At 43.0% G+C, this 12,262-nt stretch overlaps 2 protein-coding genes across 6 annotated transcripts in view; both read left to right on the forward strand.

Annotated features, from left to right (window-relative positions):
• LOC146633208 (myosin-9-like) overlaps positions 1–5,386 on the forward strand; it is a 30,234-nt gene extending 24,848 nt beyond the window's left edge. For both annotated transcript variants that reach the window (XM_085351380.1, XM_085351381.1), the window contains 8 exons: positions 303–464; positions 555–683; positions 778–866; positions 966–1,089; positions 1,202–1,410; positions 1,597–1,705; positions 1,982–2,154; positions 3,778–5,386. In XM_085351380.1, the coding sequence (XP_085207506.1) occupies positions 303–464; positions 555–683; positions 778–866; positions 966–1,089; positions 1,202–1,410; positions 1,597–1,705; positions 1,982–2,154; positions 3,778–3,895 (1,113 nt within the window). In that variant the 3' untranslated portion in view covers positions 3,896–5,386. The remainder of the gene's footprint in view (positions 1–302; positions 465–554; positions 684–777; positions 867–965; positions 1,090–1,201; positions 1,411–1,596; positions 1,706–1,981; positions 2,155–3,777) is intronic.
• Positions 5,387–5,601: 215 nt separating this feature from the next.
• Positions 5,602–11,493, forward strand: slc25a38a (solute carrier family 25 member 38a). 4 transcript variants are annotated; one of them, XM_085351384.1, is made up of 7 exons: positions 5,602–5,619; positions 7,691–8,481; positions 8,680–8,764; positions 8,876–9,055; positions 9,875–10,043; positions 10,155–10,315; positions 10,434–11,493. In XM_085351384.1, exons 2-7 carry the CDS (start codon positions 8,318–8,320, stop codon positions 10,554–10,556), a joined length of 882 nt encoding a protein of 293 aa, XP_085207510.1. In that variant the 5' UTR covers positions 5,602–5,619; positions 7,691–8,317; the 3' UTR covers positions 10,557–11,493. The 4 variants fall into 4 exon arrangements, with proteins under 4 accessions (XP_085207510.1, XP_085207509.1, XP_085207508.1 ...); XM_085351383.1 differs by lacking the exon at positions 5,602–5,619 and adding an exon at positions 6,191–6,382; XM_085351385.1 differs by lacking the exon at positions 5,602–5,619 and having other exon boundaries at positions 7,003–7,885; positions 8,357–8,481.
• The last annotated feature ends 769 nt before the right edge of the window (positions 11,494–12,262 follow it).

Raw genomic sequence — 12,262 nt, forward strand, 5'->3', positions numbered from 1 at the left:
TAAAGCGAGTGCGTTTTAGACCAACAATCTGGCAGTTTGGGAATAGGAGGGGGTAAATAGGAGGCGGCTGTTGCTAATTCATAACAAAATGCATTTTTTAGTTGTTCCGGGAGGAAAAAGTACTTACAACCTTAAAAACGTTCTGATTAGGTCTCAATGCTAGCTGGTTGAACTTCAGGAAGAACCAGAATGAGCACCCGGTAGCATAAAGTCAGAAATGAGTTGAAGTTGGGCTTAAAAGTTATCAGTGGAGAGGAACGTGTAGTTTTTCTTGGCTTTGATCAAATCGACGTGCCTTTCAGGTGAGAGAGATGGAGATGGAGCTGGAGGATGAAAGGAAGCAGCGTTCTGCTGCCGTGGCTGGACGCAAGAAGCTGGAGCTGGACCTGAAGGAGCTTGAGGCAGCCATCGACATGGCGAACAAGAACCGTGACGAGGCCCTGAAACAGTTGAAGAAACTTCAGGTGAGTGTTGCCTTTTTATATCTGATCTTTGAATAGGAAACATGGGGTTTGGTCTCAGCTTTTTGACTCTTCTCGTGTTTTTGTCTTCAGGCCCAGATGAAAGATCTCATCCGGGAGCTGGACGACACTCGCTTGTCCAGAGATGAGATTCTCACCCAGAGCAAGGAGACTGAGAAGAAGCTAAAGGGCATGGAGGCTGACATGCTCCAGATGCAGGAGGTTGGCATACACTCACTCATTCACCTCTGTGTTCTGTGCCCCTGCTCTGTGATCTACTTTAACTCACTGCATTTTCTTGTTTATTGCTATGCAGGAGCTGGCGGCTGCAGAGCGAGTAAAGAGGCAGGCCCAGCAGGAGAGAGACGAGCTGCAGGATGAGATCAATAACCAAGCCGCCAAGAAGTAAGACTTCAGTCATCAGTAAAATGAGCAGACCAGAAGTGTTCAGTATCTCTACTTGTGCCATATTTAATCTCTGCTCTCCCTCCTTCCTCTTTTTAGCGCTCAGGTTGCAGAGGAGAGGAGGCGACTGGAGGCTCGTATTGCTCAGCTGGAGGAAGAGCTGGAGGAGGAGCAGTGCAACACTGAGCTGGTCAACGACAGGCTGAAGAAGGCAATGCTTCAGGTTTGTATACACATGCAAACATTTTTAGACTCTGATTTGAAGTTCAGATGACTAAAGATGCTTAAACATTTAATATGTAGAATGGAAATAACTGATTAATTTTTACATTCAGACTGACCAGATGAACGTGGAGCTGACTGCAGAGCGCAGCACCTCTCAGCGTGTCGAGGGGGCTCGTTCCCAGCTCGACCGTCAGAACAAGGAGCTGAAACTGAAGCTGCAGGAGCTCGAGGGAACGGTCAAGTCAAAGTACAAGGCCAACATGGCCACCCTGGAGACTAAAATTGCTCAGCTGGAGGAACAGCTGGATATAGAAACCAGGTAAAAGCCACTGAAGCGGAACCATACGGACACAATTGTTATTTCAGACTTGCTTCCAGCTAAGCCAGCTTTCTTCTGATTGGCTATCTCTTGTAAATAGGTTAGATCCACAGATTAGTGGGGCCTGAGATGACCATATTAGAAAAAAAAAGTGTCTTTTGTCTGACTGTTATGTTTGTGGCTCAGGGAGAGGCAGACTGCCACCAAACTTGTGAGACGCAGCGAGAAGAAACTAAAAGAAGTCATCCTGCAGGTGGACGACGAGAGGCGCAACACCGAGCAGTACAAGGACCAGGTGAGAGTTTCTTTACAGTAAACTCTGTCTCCCTGTTGTGGCTTTTCTGAGTATTTACAATGATGACTATGAATATCTGTGCATTATGCAACAAGTCAAATATTTAAATGAATTGAAAATAATGTAATGCTCCAAATCGAAATCAGATCTATTTTGACATTAGCTTTGTAGCCTTCATCAAAGGGAGACGTTTTTGTGCTTCTAACTTTATCTGGGCTCAAGCAAAAGTTTTTAATTGTTTTTATTTATTTATTTATATTTTCTCTTCTCCTTCAGGTCGACAAGTTGAACTCTCGCATGAAGCAGCTCAAGCGTCAGCTGGAGGAGGCTGAGGAGGAGGCTCAGAGAGCCAACGCCAGCCGAAGAAAACTTCAGAGGGAGCTGGAGGACGCCACAGAGTCTGCTGATGCCATGAACCGTGAAGTCAACAGCCTCAAGAGCAAGCTCAGGTGAGAAAAGCACCTGTAACACAGCAGAGGCTTTCATTATTATCAGAATACTTTATTGATCCCTGGGGGAAATTTTTTTTTTTTTTTTTTTTTTAAACAGTGCTCCATTATAAACCAACCTTAACAAGACAGATAATACGCTAACTAAGAAGATAGATATATACTCATCTTGAGCTTGCTGTAGCAGTCCTGCACAGATCAGCTGAAAGTGCAGGAAGCAGGCAAACTGCCTACCTGCCCTCCCCCCAGCTGCCCTCTTCTGCTTGTGCCAGCCATTTGGATTTGACATAGTAGACAGGATATTGACGGTTACACGCTCATGCAATAAACATGAGGATATATCACAAGACACGATGAGATATCTGCTAACTCTACACAGGGCCATTTAGCAGTTGTGGCAGTTTGTCTTGAAACGACTATAATCTCCACATTTCGCTTTACTTTGCATGATAGTGTTTTGACTTGAACCTCAATTATTCAATTCAATTCAATTTCTTTATTGTCCCACAAGGGGAAATTAGTTTAGCAGCAGGAGGATAAGAACAAACAGAACAATACTATAAAACAATAATAACAATAATAATGATAGAAAATTCAAGGACAATTATTTGCCATTAAGGAGACAAGACGCAGTAGGGATAAAAGAGACCTGGAGTCTTTTAGTCCTCCTCGGAGGTACTCTAAAACGGCGGCCGGAAGGCAACAACTCAAACTCACTGTGAAGTGGATGGTTCACACAATTAATAATAGAATGAGCCTTTCTAAGCACATTTCTATTGTAAATGGCCAAAAGTCCATCTTGCCAGCGCCCTGAAATTTTGCTAGCAGTTTTTACCAGAAGTCCCAACAGATTCTTATTCTTCACCGTCAGGTTACCAAACCAGGCAGCGATACAAAAAGACATCACAGATTCGATAAAACTTCTATAAAACAAGGACAACATCTCAGATGAGACGTTAAAAGATCTCTTTTCCTTAAAAAGAACAGTCTTTGTTGAACTTTTTAGTAGTGGCATCAGCATGAGATTCAAAACACAGTTTATGGTCAAGTACCACACCTAGATATTTATAACTCTCAACGATCCCAATATCGGCAGTTTTAATGATAGTGGGTGATGAGCTATAAGAGGACTTCCTAAAATCAATAATCATGTCTTTAGTTTTTGACACGTTAAGTGAGAGGAAGGACTCATCACACCAATTCACAAAATCATCTACAACCTGTCCATGGCCTGACTCGTCCCCCACACGATCACTGTGTCATCAGCAAACTTCAGGATGTGTCTGTTTGTGAAATTGCTGCGACACTCATTTGTGTACAGAATGAACAGAAGGGGAGAGAGGCAACAACCCTGGGGTGATCCAGTAGAGGAGGAGAGCACATCAGAAAAGACATGATTTACCCTCACACATTAGGGTAAATCATGTCTTTTTGCAAATGGTCAATTAGGGACCATTTGCAAAATAAGCCTTAATATATTTGTTAATATTTTTTTTTCTTACATTTCTTTGTAGACATTGCACTTTAGTTTGAAAAACACATTACTTATGTCTTCTTTGTTTTGTTTTTTTTTGTTTTTTTTGTTTTTTTTCTCATTTATAAATTCCTTTCTCTCTCTTTCAGGCGTGGTGACCTCCCCTTCACCACACGCCGCACCATTCCTCGCAGCAGTGGTGGCGGCGGTGATAGTGAGGAGGAGAGCGAGGTGAAGAGTGAAACCCCCGAGCCCAAGCCTGAATGAACTGCGCCTCTCGACTCGTTTAAAAATTACACCATAAATAGACCCAAAAACACACATGAGCACACATTACTGTAACTCCCAAAACGGAGACGCAAACATACAAATGTTGTCCAGATTAGCCACAGGGATGCAGATTAACATCTGATCTCGCTCTTTCTCTCTCGCAGTGACGATCTATGCATTCTCAATGCAGACACACACACCAGACGCCATTAAACTGGGACAATCACCATACTGACAAACACACACTTTTGTTTTTTGGGGGGGGCAAATTTCTCTGTTGCTTAATTTTTCATTCTCTTGGAAAAATGAAAATATTTTTATAAGGAAACATTCCACGTGTAATAGTCCCTTTAGGATCTATTTTTCTAACTGAAGAAAAAGAAGTATAGATAAATGAAGACAGATTACTGGAAGGGGACCAAAGTAATATCTCAATCTATAGAATAGTTTGGGTTTTCTTTTTTCTTTTTTGTATGCAGACATTTTTATAACGGTTAAGAAAGGAAGTGCTTCGTGTTTGTTATGCTCTTGCCTTGGTCTATAAAGGTGGTTTATATGCTGAAATGTATTCTAGCAATTTAGCTGCAGTTAGCACTCGTGACTATGCTTTTTGGGCTTGATCATTTTGTTACACACATTTCATGTGGAAACATTAAATTTGAAGGCTTTCAAGCAACAAATTGGCAACTTGTGAATCTATTGAAGGTATTTGATTGCGACTGTGCTGAAATTTCCTGATTTTTAGCACTGCATTTGGGTTGTGTTGGGGAGGGGGGGCATTTTAGCCTAGATATTATCATAAACCACTGCATTTGAGTGTTTCATTGACACAAAGCTTGAAAGTTTTGAATACACGGTGCACATCCCAATTTAGTATGTGTGCGCACACAGCCAACACACACTAAAGGCCTTAAATGCAGCAGAAGTCTCCTGGGCAGGGTCATTTATTTTTCTGTTTATCCCCATCAGTGTTTTGTTTATTTGCTAATGTTCAGGGTAAAGTTTAAATGGGGTGGTGGGGTAGTCTCTTTACTCACAGCACACACTGTATTCTCAGGGTACAGCTTGTTGACAGAAGTTGCTGATTTTTATCACAAACCAAAGGCACATTCATGTGATACGGATTGTAATTTATCACTTGTATGCTAAAGTCTGACTGGCCTTTAAGATGTCATATACGCCAGGTTCTGAGTAGATGTATCAGATAAACGAGCAGTCTGTGTCTAAATGATGGAGAAACCCCAACAAGCTGTGCCCGAGGTAGCTTTTGGCTCACACTGCTGGAAAGTGAGAGGAATGTGTCGTAACTTAAGACTTACGGCTCACAGTTTAAACAATCACATCTTTCGCACTTAAAGGAAATCCAAAAGGGGGGGGAGAAAAAATAAACTGCATCTCGATTATTGTAATGTTTTTCTGTCTGCACCTCTGGAATGGAAATCATGTTGTGAAATGTTGGAATTATTACGATTAAAGATGCTTTCTAAACTGCCACGTGTTGTCTGTCTGCGTTTTTCTTTTCTTTTTTTTCTTTTTTTCCCCCTAATGCTTACTCTTTTGTTTACATCAGAGTTCACACTGAAAGAACAAGGGTTAAGTTTGAAGGTCAGAACCAGACAGCTCAGTGGTGGATCACATTTGTTATTTATAAAGTGTTGCGTCCCCACCAGCAGACGGCAGCCAGGGTTTTCCATCATGCTCGTGAGGAGGAGCAAAAGCAGGTCAGAACCGGTTTAACTGAGTAAGAGTAAACGTGGATGAAAGATATTTTATTTCTAGTTTAGACACTAATAGACGGTAACTTAAAAGGAGAGAAAGGTTATGTGTAAATTAGAGTCCTAAACAGTTGACTGTGAAAATGCTACAAGTACTGCTGTTGGCTAAATGACTGCTAGTTGTACTTTTGTGTATTTCAGTTTTTTATTATACTATCTATCCTACAATTGACTTGGTTCTAATTTAGGGGGGAAATTACCTCACTCATTTTTGTTTTAAATTTATTTGGTATAGTTTCATTTCAATAAAAACTCAAAACATGTTTCGTTCCGTTCAAATAAATACATTGTAATTTTTTTTAAGTTAATTAGTAATTTAATTTAAATTTAACTTAAAAAATAGTCTTTTTTTCTTTTTACTCACCCTGGCTTCCCGGAGAGGCGCCCTTATCTTGCGCACGTCACAGCCAGAAGCTGTTTAACCAATCAGAAGGCTGTATCGCAGATGGGCGGTGCTTCCGCGTAGTTTCGACACGCTGCGTCTGAGAACAGGAACCGGCCGGTTTGGGCTTATCGCAGAGAGATAGAGAGGCGGCTGTCAGGTTTGGTGGTACATTGCAGCTCTTTAGTGGGGAGTGGTGGTGAGGTTTGTCTTCGCCCTGCTTAGAGTAGTCAATTAGAAGAATTTGCGCTCAAGCGTAACTTCGTTGATGTTATTTATTTGGACTTCGGCGGGGAGAGAAAAACAATTGGTGGACTATAGTTAAAGGTGCGTTAGAGGGAGAGCTCAGCAGAGCCTCAATACACAACATTACACACACGATTTTCATCAACGCGCTCTTTTTTAAAAAAATGTTTTTGAAAACGTGTTGTCAGCTAATCTGTCAGAAGTCCTGCGGAAAGTCGAAGGAGACACCTGAAGTAGGCCCCCTTTTCAATATAAACGCCATAGTGGGAAGACGAAATGTATTTTAAACACAAAAATCAGCACATCTGGTCTTTGGCACGATTATAAAAACTGTTGGTGTAATTAGATTGTTGGGTTACAGTATCTTGTTTTTGGCGTTTTTATTATGCATAAAATCCACAACTTTGCATGATTTGCATGACTTAAGTGATTCAAGTAAAATCAGTAAATTCGACTGGAAAGGATGTGTGCTAGCTCCATGTAGATGAAATTACATTATTATCTTCAGACCTTAGATTTTAGTCTGAAAGCCCAGTAGTACAGATGTTCCACAAGGATCCCTCCTCGGTCTTCTTTACTTCTTTTATTTTTTATTTTTAATGTTATTTAGCATATCAAACAGTGTTATATCTCTGTCTTTATAACTTGTTTTATATGTCTCTGGCTCTTGACTTAATTTGGACATTGCACATTTGGAGCCTGCTTTCGATGTATTTTAATTTTCTTTCATCTGAAATAAGTGCTTATTATTTTCTGCTCATCAAAGCAGCCTGCTTGGAAGCCCTGGATAGACAGTAAATGAATCTTAACACACATGTGGAACACATAGAAATTGGAGATTTAAAGTAATTGTGTGTGCTGAAATATTCCTGAGAATGAGATCACCGCACAGTCTACAGTTGTTTGTTTCCTATTAATTTTATGCATGCTTCTCCCTCCTACCTGATGGTGCTTCATTCTCTTTATCACCCTGTGCTGTATTTCATCATCTCAACATCTTATGTTGAAAAAAATGCAAACAGTGATGTAAGGGTTTTATTTCTAAGGACAGCCAGTGTTTTCTTTGCTTACACTTAAGTGCAGAATGCCAGCTCACAGGGCTTTCCAGCGCTAGCTGTGTCTCTTATGTACACTGTGGAACTGTTTTTGGACACTGTGCTCAAAACAAGTGCGAACAGTCTTTACTTTTGACGTACTCGCTCACGCTCTTCACAGTCTCGTGAAGGACACGCAGCAGTGTCTCATGCACCGGGTCTATCCTAATTTGTAGCATGCTGATCTTTGGTCAGTTAATGAGTGGCCTTGTGTATCGGGTGGGGGCAAATAGGACACACGGTGTTGGTCAGGCAAGCTTTATCTATTCTGTGTGCGCACTGTCCCCTCATTCAGACAGCAGAGCTGCGCTCCCTCACCATCTCTCCATCCCTGCTCCTGGAAGGCCAGTGTGAGTAACTCCTCTTTCTCCCTCTAATCAGAGGGAGACATTTCAGTGGACGGCAACGAGGGGAGGAAGCCAGAAGGTTTAGTGTATTGCAAAAACGTCTTGAGAAGTGACCCTCGAGAAGAAACATGGAACTTTTAGTGGTGAGTATTAGATCTCCGTTTTGTTACATCAGAAGCTCCATCCTTATCAGTGCGTACATCCTTATTAGGTAACTTGAGATCAGGGCGTCCTGTCTGACTGATAACTTTTGGAAATACTGATTAACTAATCCACGGTCTAAGAGTCTGACGGCGGTTAAGGTGAAGAAGAGCTGCTGAGTCATTAAGCTGAGGGAGCAAACTCTGTTGTTACATCACATGTGAATGGTACTGTGAGGCTGGGCGTTATAGGGGAAAAGACGGTTGGAATATTGAAGTGGTATTAAATTATTTATTTACAAAATATAAACATGGTTTAATAGAGTCACTGTCCGTGGCGATTACATCTAAGTAGTTTGTTGTTGTAAGTGTGCATTAAAGAGACAGAAATATGCTCTGTAGGCATAGTCATGACAGTCAGGATTTTAACTAGAAATGCAAATGAAATTTGCCCCCCTCCCCCACAACCCTCAGGTGCACCCGGCCATCAAAGCCTTCATGTGTGGCTCCCTCAGTGGAACCTGCTCCACGCTGCTGTTCCAGCCTCTCGACCTGGTCAAGACCCGTCTGCAGACTCTGCAGACCGGCGTGCAGCCTGGGTGAGTGTGCATGCACAGTTGTCAGTGTCGCATGCTTTCCTGTCTCATAAGATCCAAAAGCTGATTTTATTTATTTATTGACTGGGTGAACTCAAAAAGCATGACATTGATTGACCTTTATAGGCCGCACACATAGCAGCAGCGTTGACTGTTTTTGGCTTTCGGTCATCTTATCTGATGCCTGTATTGTTTCTTCAGTTCGGGCAGAGTGGGGATGGTGTCGGTGCTCCTCAGTGTGGTGCGGACAGAGAGGCTGCTGGGACTCTGGAAAGGAGTTTCACCGGTTAGAGCTTCTGTATACTCGAGTCTACCTCGTGTACAGATTTAGTCACAAATTCCTGCTGTGTGAGCCACCATGCATCTGACAGTCTCTCTCCTCCATCTGCTCCTTTAGTCCTTCGTCCGGACCATCCCAGGAGTTGGGATCTACTTCAGCACCTACTACTCTCTGAAGCAGCACTTCTTACAGGACAGATGCCCAGGGGCCGCGGAGGCTGTGCTGCTGGGGGGCGGAGCCCGGACGGTGGCGGGGGTAGTGATGCTGCCGGTTACTGTCGTCAAGACACGTTTTGAAGTAAGCAGTGTCCAGAGAGGGGTGTACTACGAAGCGAGGTTAATTGGTTAGTGAGGTATGTCGAACTTCAAGTCGGAGATTTCAATGTCACCTGGTGGCTCTCTAGGTTGCCATGGAAACCTGGTGCTGAACACATAATCTGTCTGGAGCAGGTTATATTCAGTTTAGGTTTAAAATTGTCTCGTGGCTCTGTGTATTCGCTGATTAGTGCTGATAAGTGATTTATGGATTTCCTGCTGAGTCAGCGCGTACTAACTATAGATACAGCAGTGTAGATTTTCTGCTGCATATTTCTCAGTTGCTTTATTCATAGCACCAGTGTTGCCTTTTTGGTGTATGTGTTTTATAGCCTGTTCTTTATAGACCTCAGTCACGTGTAACTCTGATAATGACTCTGACTGAAGTAGGCGGTGCTCAGTCGTTTCATTGTATGTGGAAGAAGGGTGAAAAAGGTGTGTCAGATACCCTCTCTTCACATGAGCTAAACCCCAGAGCTTCTGCGTGTACTTACATGAAGTAATTCATGAATATAAGATTTTTTGAAAAGCCTAAAATAAATAGAATATGTTTCTATAATACTGTGTTAAAAAAATAGATAGAATTTGGTATAATTTCAATTGATTATTCTTCTGAAGTGAAAGAAATTCTTTAAAACAAAAATGCATCTGTGCAGCTTGTATGTGAAGAAAACATATATGTAGACAAATGTTTACTTCATTGATATTATTGTTTGACCTGTGCAGCGTGCTTTCACTTTAGCGTTGCGTTCATATTGTGCTGTTTTATGCATGAACTGAACCAGACGTCTTTGTGTTTCAGTGTGGCAGGTACAGTTACGGGAGTGTGATAGGGGCTCTGCGCAGCGTGTGCCAAACTGAAGGTCCCGCGGCTCTGTTCTCCGGCCTCATGGCCACTCTCCTCAGAGACGTTCCTTTCTCCGGCATCTACGTCATGTTCTACAGCCAGACCAAAGCCTCACTCCCCAAAGGTAAGTATGGACTCAGAGAGACATTTAGTAGCTTAAGAACGAGAAATATTCGCATTTGGAGTTCTTCTTGGTGTTCATTTAAATACACATGCTGGCCTATCTTCCTTTTAGAGATCAGCACGTCTCCTGCGGCTCCTGTGGCTAACTTCAGCTGCGGGGTTCTGGCTGGCGTGTTGGCCTCCCTCATCACTCAGCCTGCTGATGTGGTCAAAACACATGTCCAAGTGAATCCGCAACTCAAGACAGCAGAGGCCATCAGATACATCTATATGGTAGCTGTCTCAATCTTCCTTCTTGCTCTGCTGTGGTTTTAAAATTGCGTTCCATGTATCGTGTTGAATAAGCTGGTTTTAATCAGCTGCATGCCTCACTTTGCTCTCACTCTCTAAGGAATATGGACTCCAGGGCTTCTTCAGAGGGGCCGTTCCTCGGTCTCTGAGGAGGACCATGATGGCGGCCATGGCGTGGACCGTTTATGAACAAATGATGGCGCACATTGGGCTGAAGTCCTGAAAGTGATCAATGTTGAAAATGTTGTAAAAGGAAGAAGAGATATAGATGGAGTTGCAGTGAATGAGCGCACAGGAAGGAACTGGAACTACTGCAGTGCTCGTTAGCGTGTCAGAAGCTTTCAGTGACCGATTTCACTCAGAGTCTAAGAGACATGTGGGAGGTCTCCTGTACATTTAGTGTCTTACTGGGTGTGTCTGAAGGTCAGAATGTGCAATATAACTTTAAAAAGACTTTCAAGATGATACAAAAATGCTCTGATATTTTTCTACTGCACTACTAATTACACAAACTTTGGTGATTTTGCTCCAACTATTTGGACCATGTTTGAGAAATCCCTTCAGAGTTTTGCGTGTGCTCCTGGGGGGCTTTTTGTGACAAATGGTTTCTTCCTTCTTGTTGTAAATTCACTTCCACATATTTAGGAGTCTTCGCAATCTGCAGGTTAAACTTGGCAGATCAAATGCTTTTGAGTGCAGATTAACTGGGAAATGTTCACTACACACTAGCCTGGCTGTTGTAGGGCTACAAATAAGATTTGGACTGTATGCAGAAACAATGTCTGTGTCTCTCCACAGTGTTCTAAAACTCTTTGAATGGCAGGGAAACCCTGGTCTGAGTGGGATTTCCAAAGCCTCAGATGTTTGCATGCTGTGTGCAATGACTCAGCCCATGACTACTACAGGCAGTGAGCCAGATTAAGCCCAGACTTATGCACTTTAACCTCAGCATATGTTCAAAATCTAGAGAGCTTCTTAAAGACAAGATTGTGAGTCTCCATGTGTAACAGTGTTATTTATATTCTGATACTTTATTTAAGTGTGTGCTCACTTGACACGTGCATTTGCCAAAAATTCATCTGCCTTAAAATGTCTTTGGAGTTTTTTGATATTTGTTAAAAGTGGTTTTTCATGCAGACGTTTTCACTTTTTAAACATGTCAAACAAAATAAAGTTATTGGAAAATTTCATCTCTGTGTTAATTTTGTTAGGAGTTCGCCTTGTAATCGGAAGGTTGCCGGTTCGAGCCCCGGCTTGGATAGTCTCGGTCGTTGTGTCCTTGGGCAAGACACTTCACCCGTTGCCTACTGGTGGTGGTCAGAGGGCCCGGTGGCGCCAGTGTCCGGCAGCCTCGCCTCTGTCAGTGCGCCCCAGGGTGGCTGTGGCTACAATGTAGCTTGCCATCACCAGTGTGTGAATGGGTGAAGGGGTGGCACGGTGGTTAGCACTGTTGCCGCACAGCAAGAAGGTCCTGAGTTCAATTCCACCATCAGGCCGGGGTCTTTCTGTGTGGAGTTTGCATGTTCTCCCCGTGTTTGCGTGGGTTCTCTCTGGGTACTCCGGCTTCCTCCCACCGTCCAAAGACATGCAGCTTGTGGGGATAGGTTAATTGGATAATCCAAATTGCCACTAGGTGTGAATGTGCGAGTGAATGTGAGTGTGAATGGTTGTCTGTCCCTATGTGTTAGCCCTGCGACAGACTGGCGACCTGTCCAGGGTGTACCCTGCCTCTCGCCCAATGACAGCTGGGATAGGCTCCAGCGCCCCCCGCGACCCTGAAAAGGACAAGCGGAAGCGAATGGATGGATGGACCAAAAGTCATGCCTGAATTTTAAGCTCGAGTTCAGTACTGATTACTCTGTTATGTGCACCTAAGCTAGTACCAGGCTGGACCCTTTTGCCTTCATAACGGCATTAATTCTGCAACAG

The sequence above is a fragment of the Diplotaxodon limnothrissa genome, linkage group LG4, assembly GCF_057381915.1.
Source record: "Diplotaxodon limnothrissa isolate DT_005_m linkage group LG4, D_limnothrissa_male_GT1.1, whole genome shotgun sequence".
NCBI classification, from domain to species: Eukaryota; Metazoa; Chordata; class Actinopteri; order Cichliformes; family Cichlidae; genus Diplotaxodon; species Diplotaxodon limnothrissa.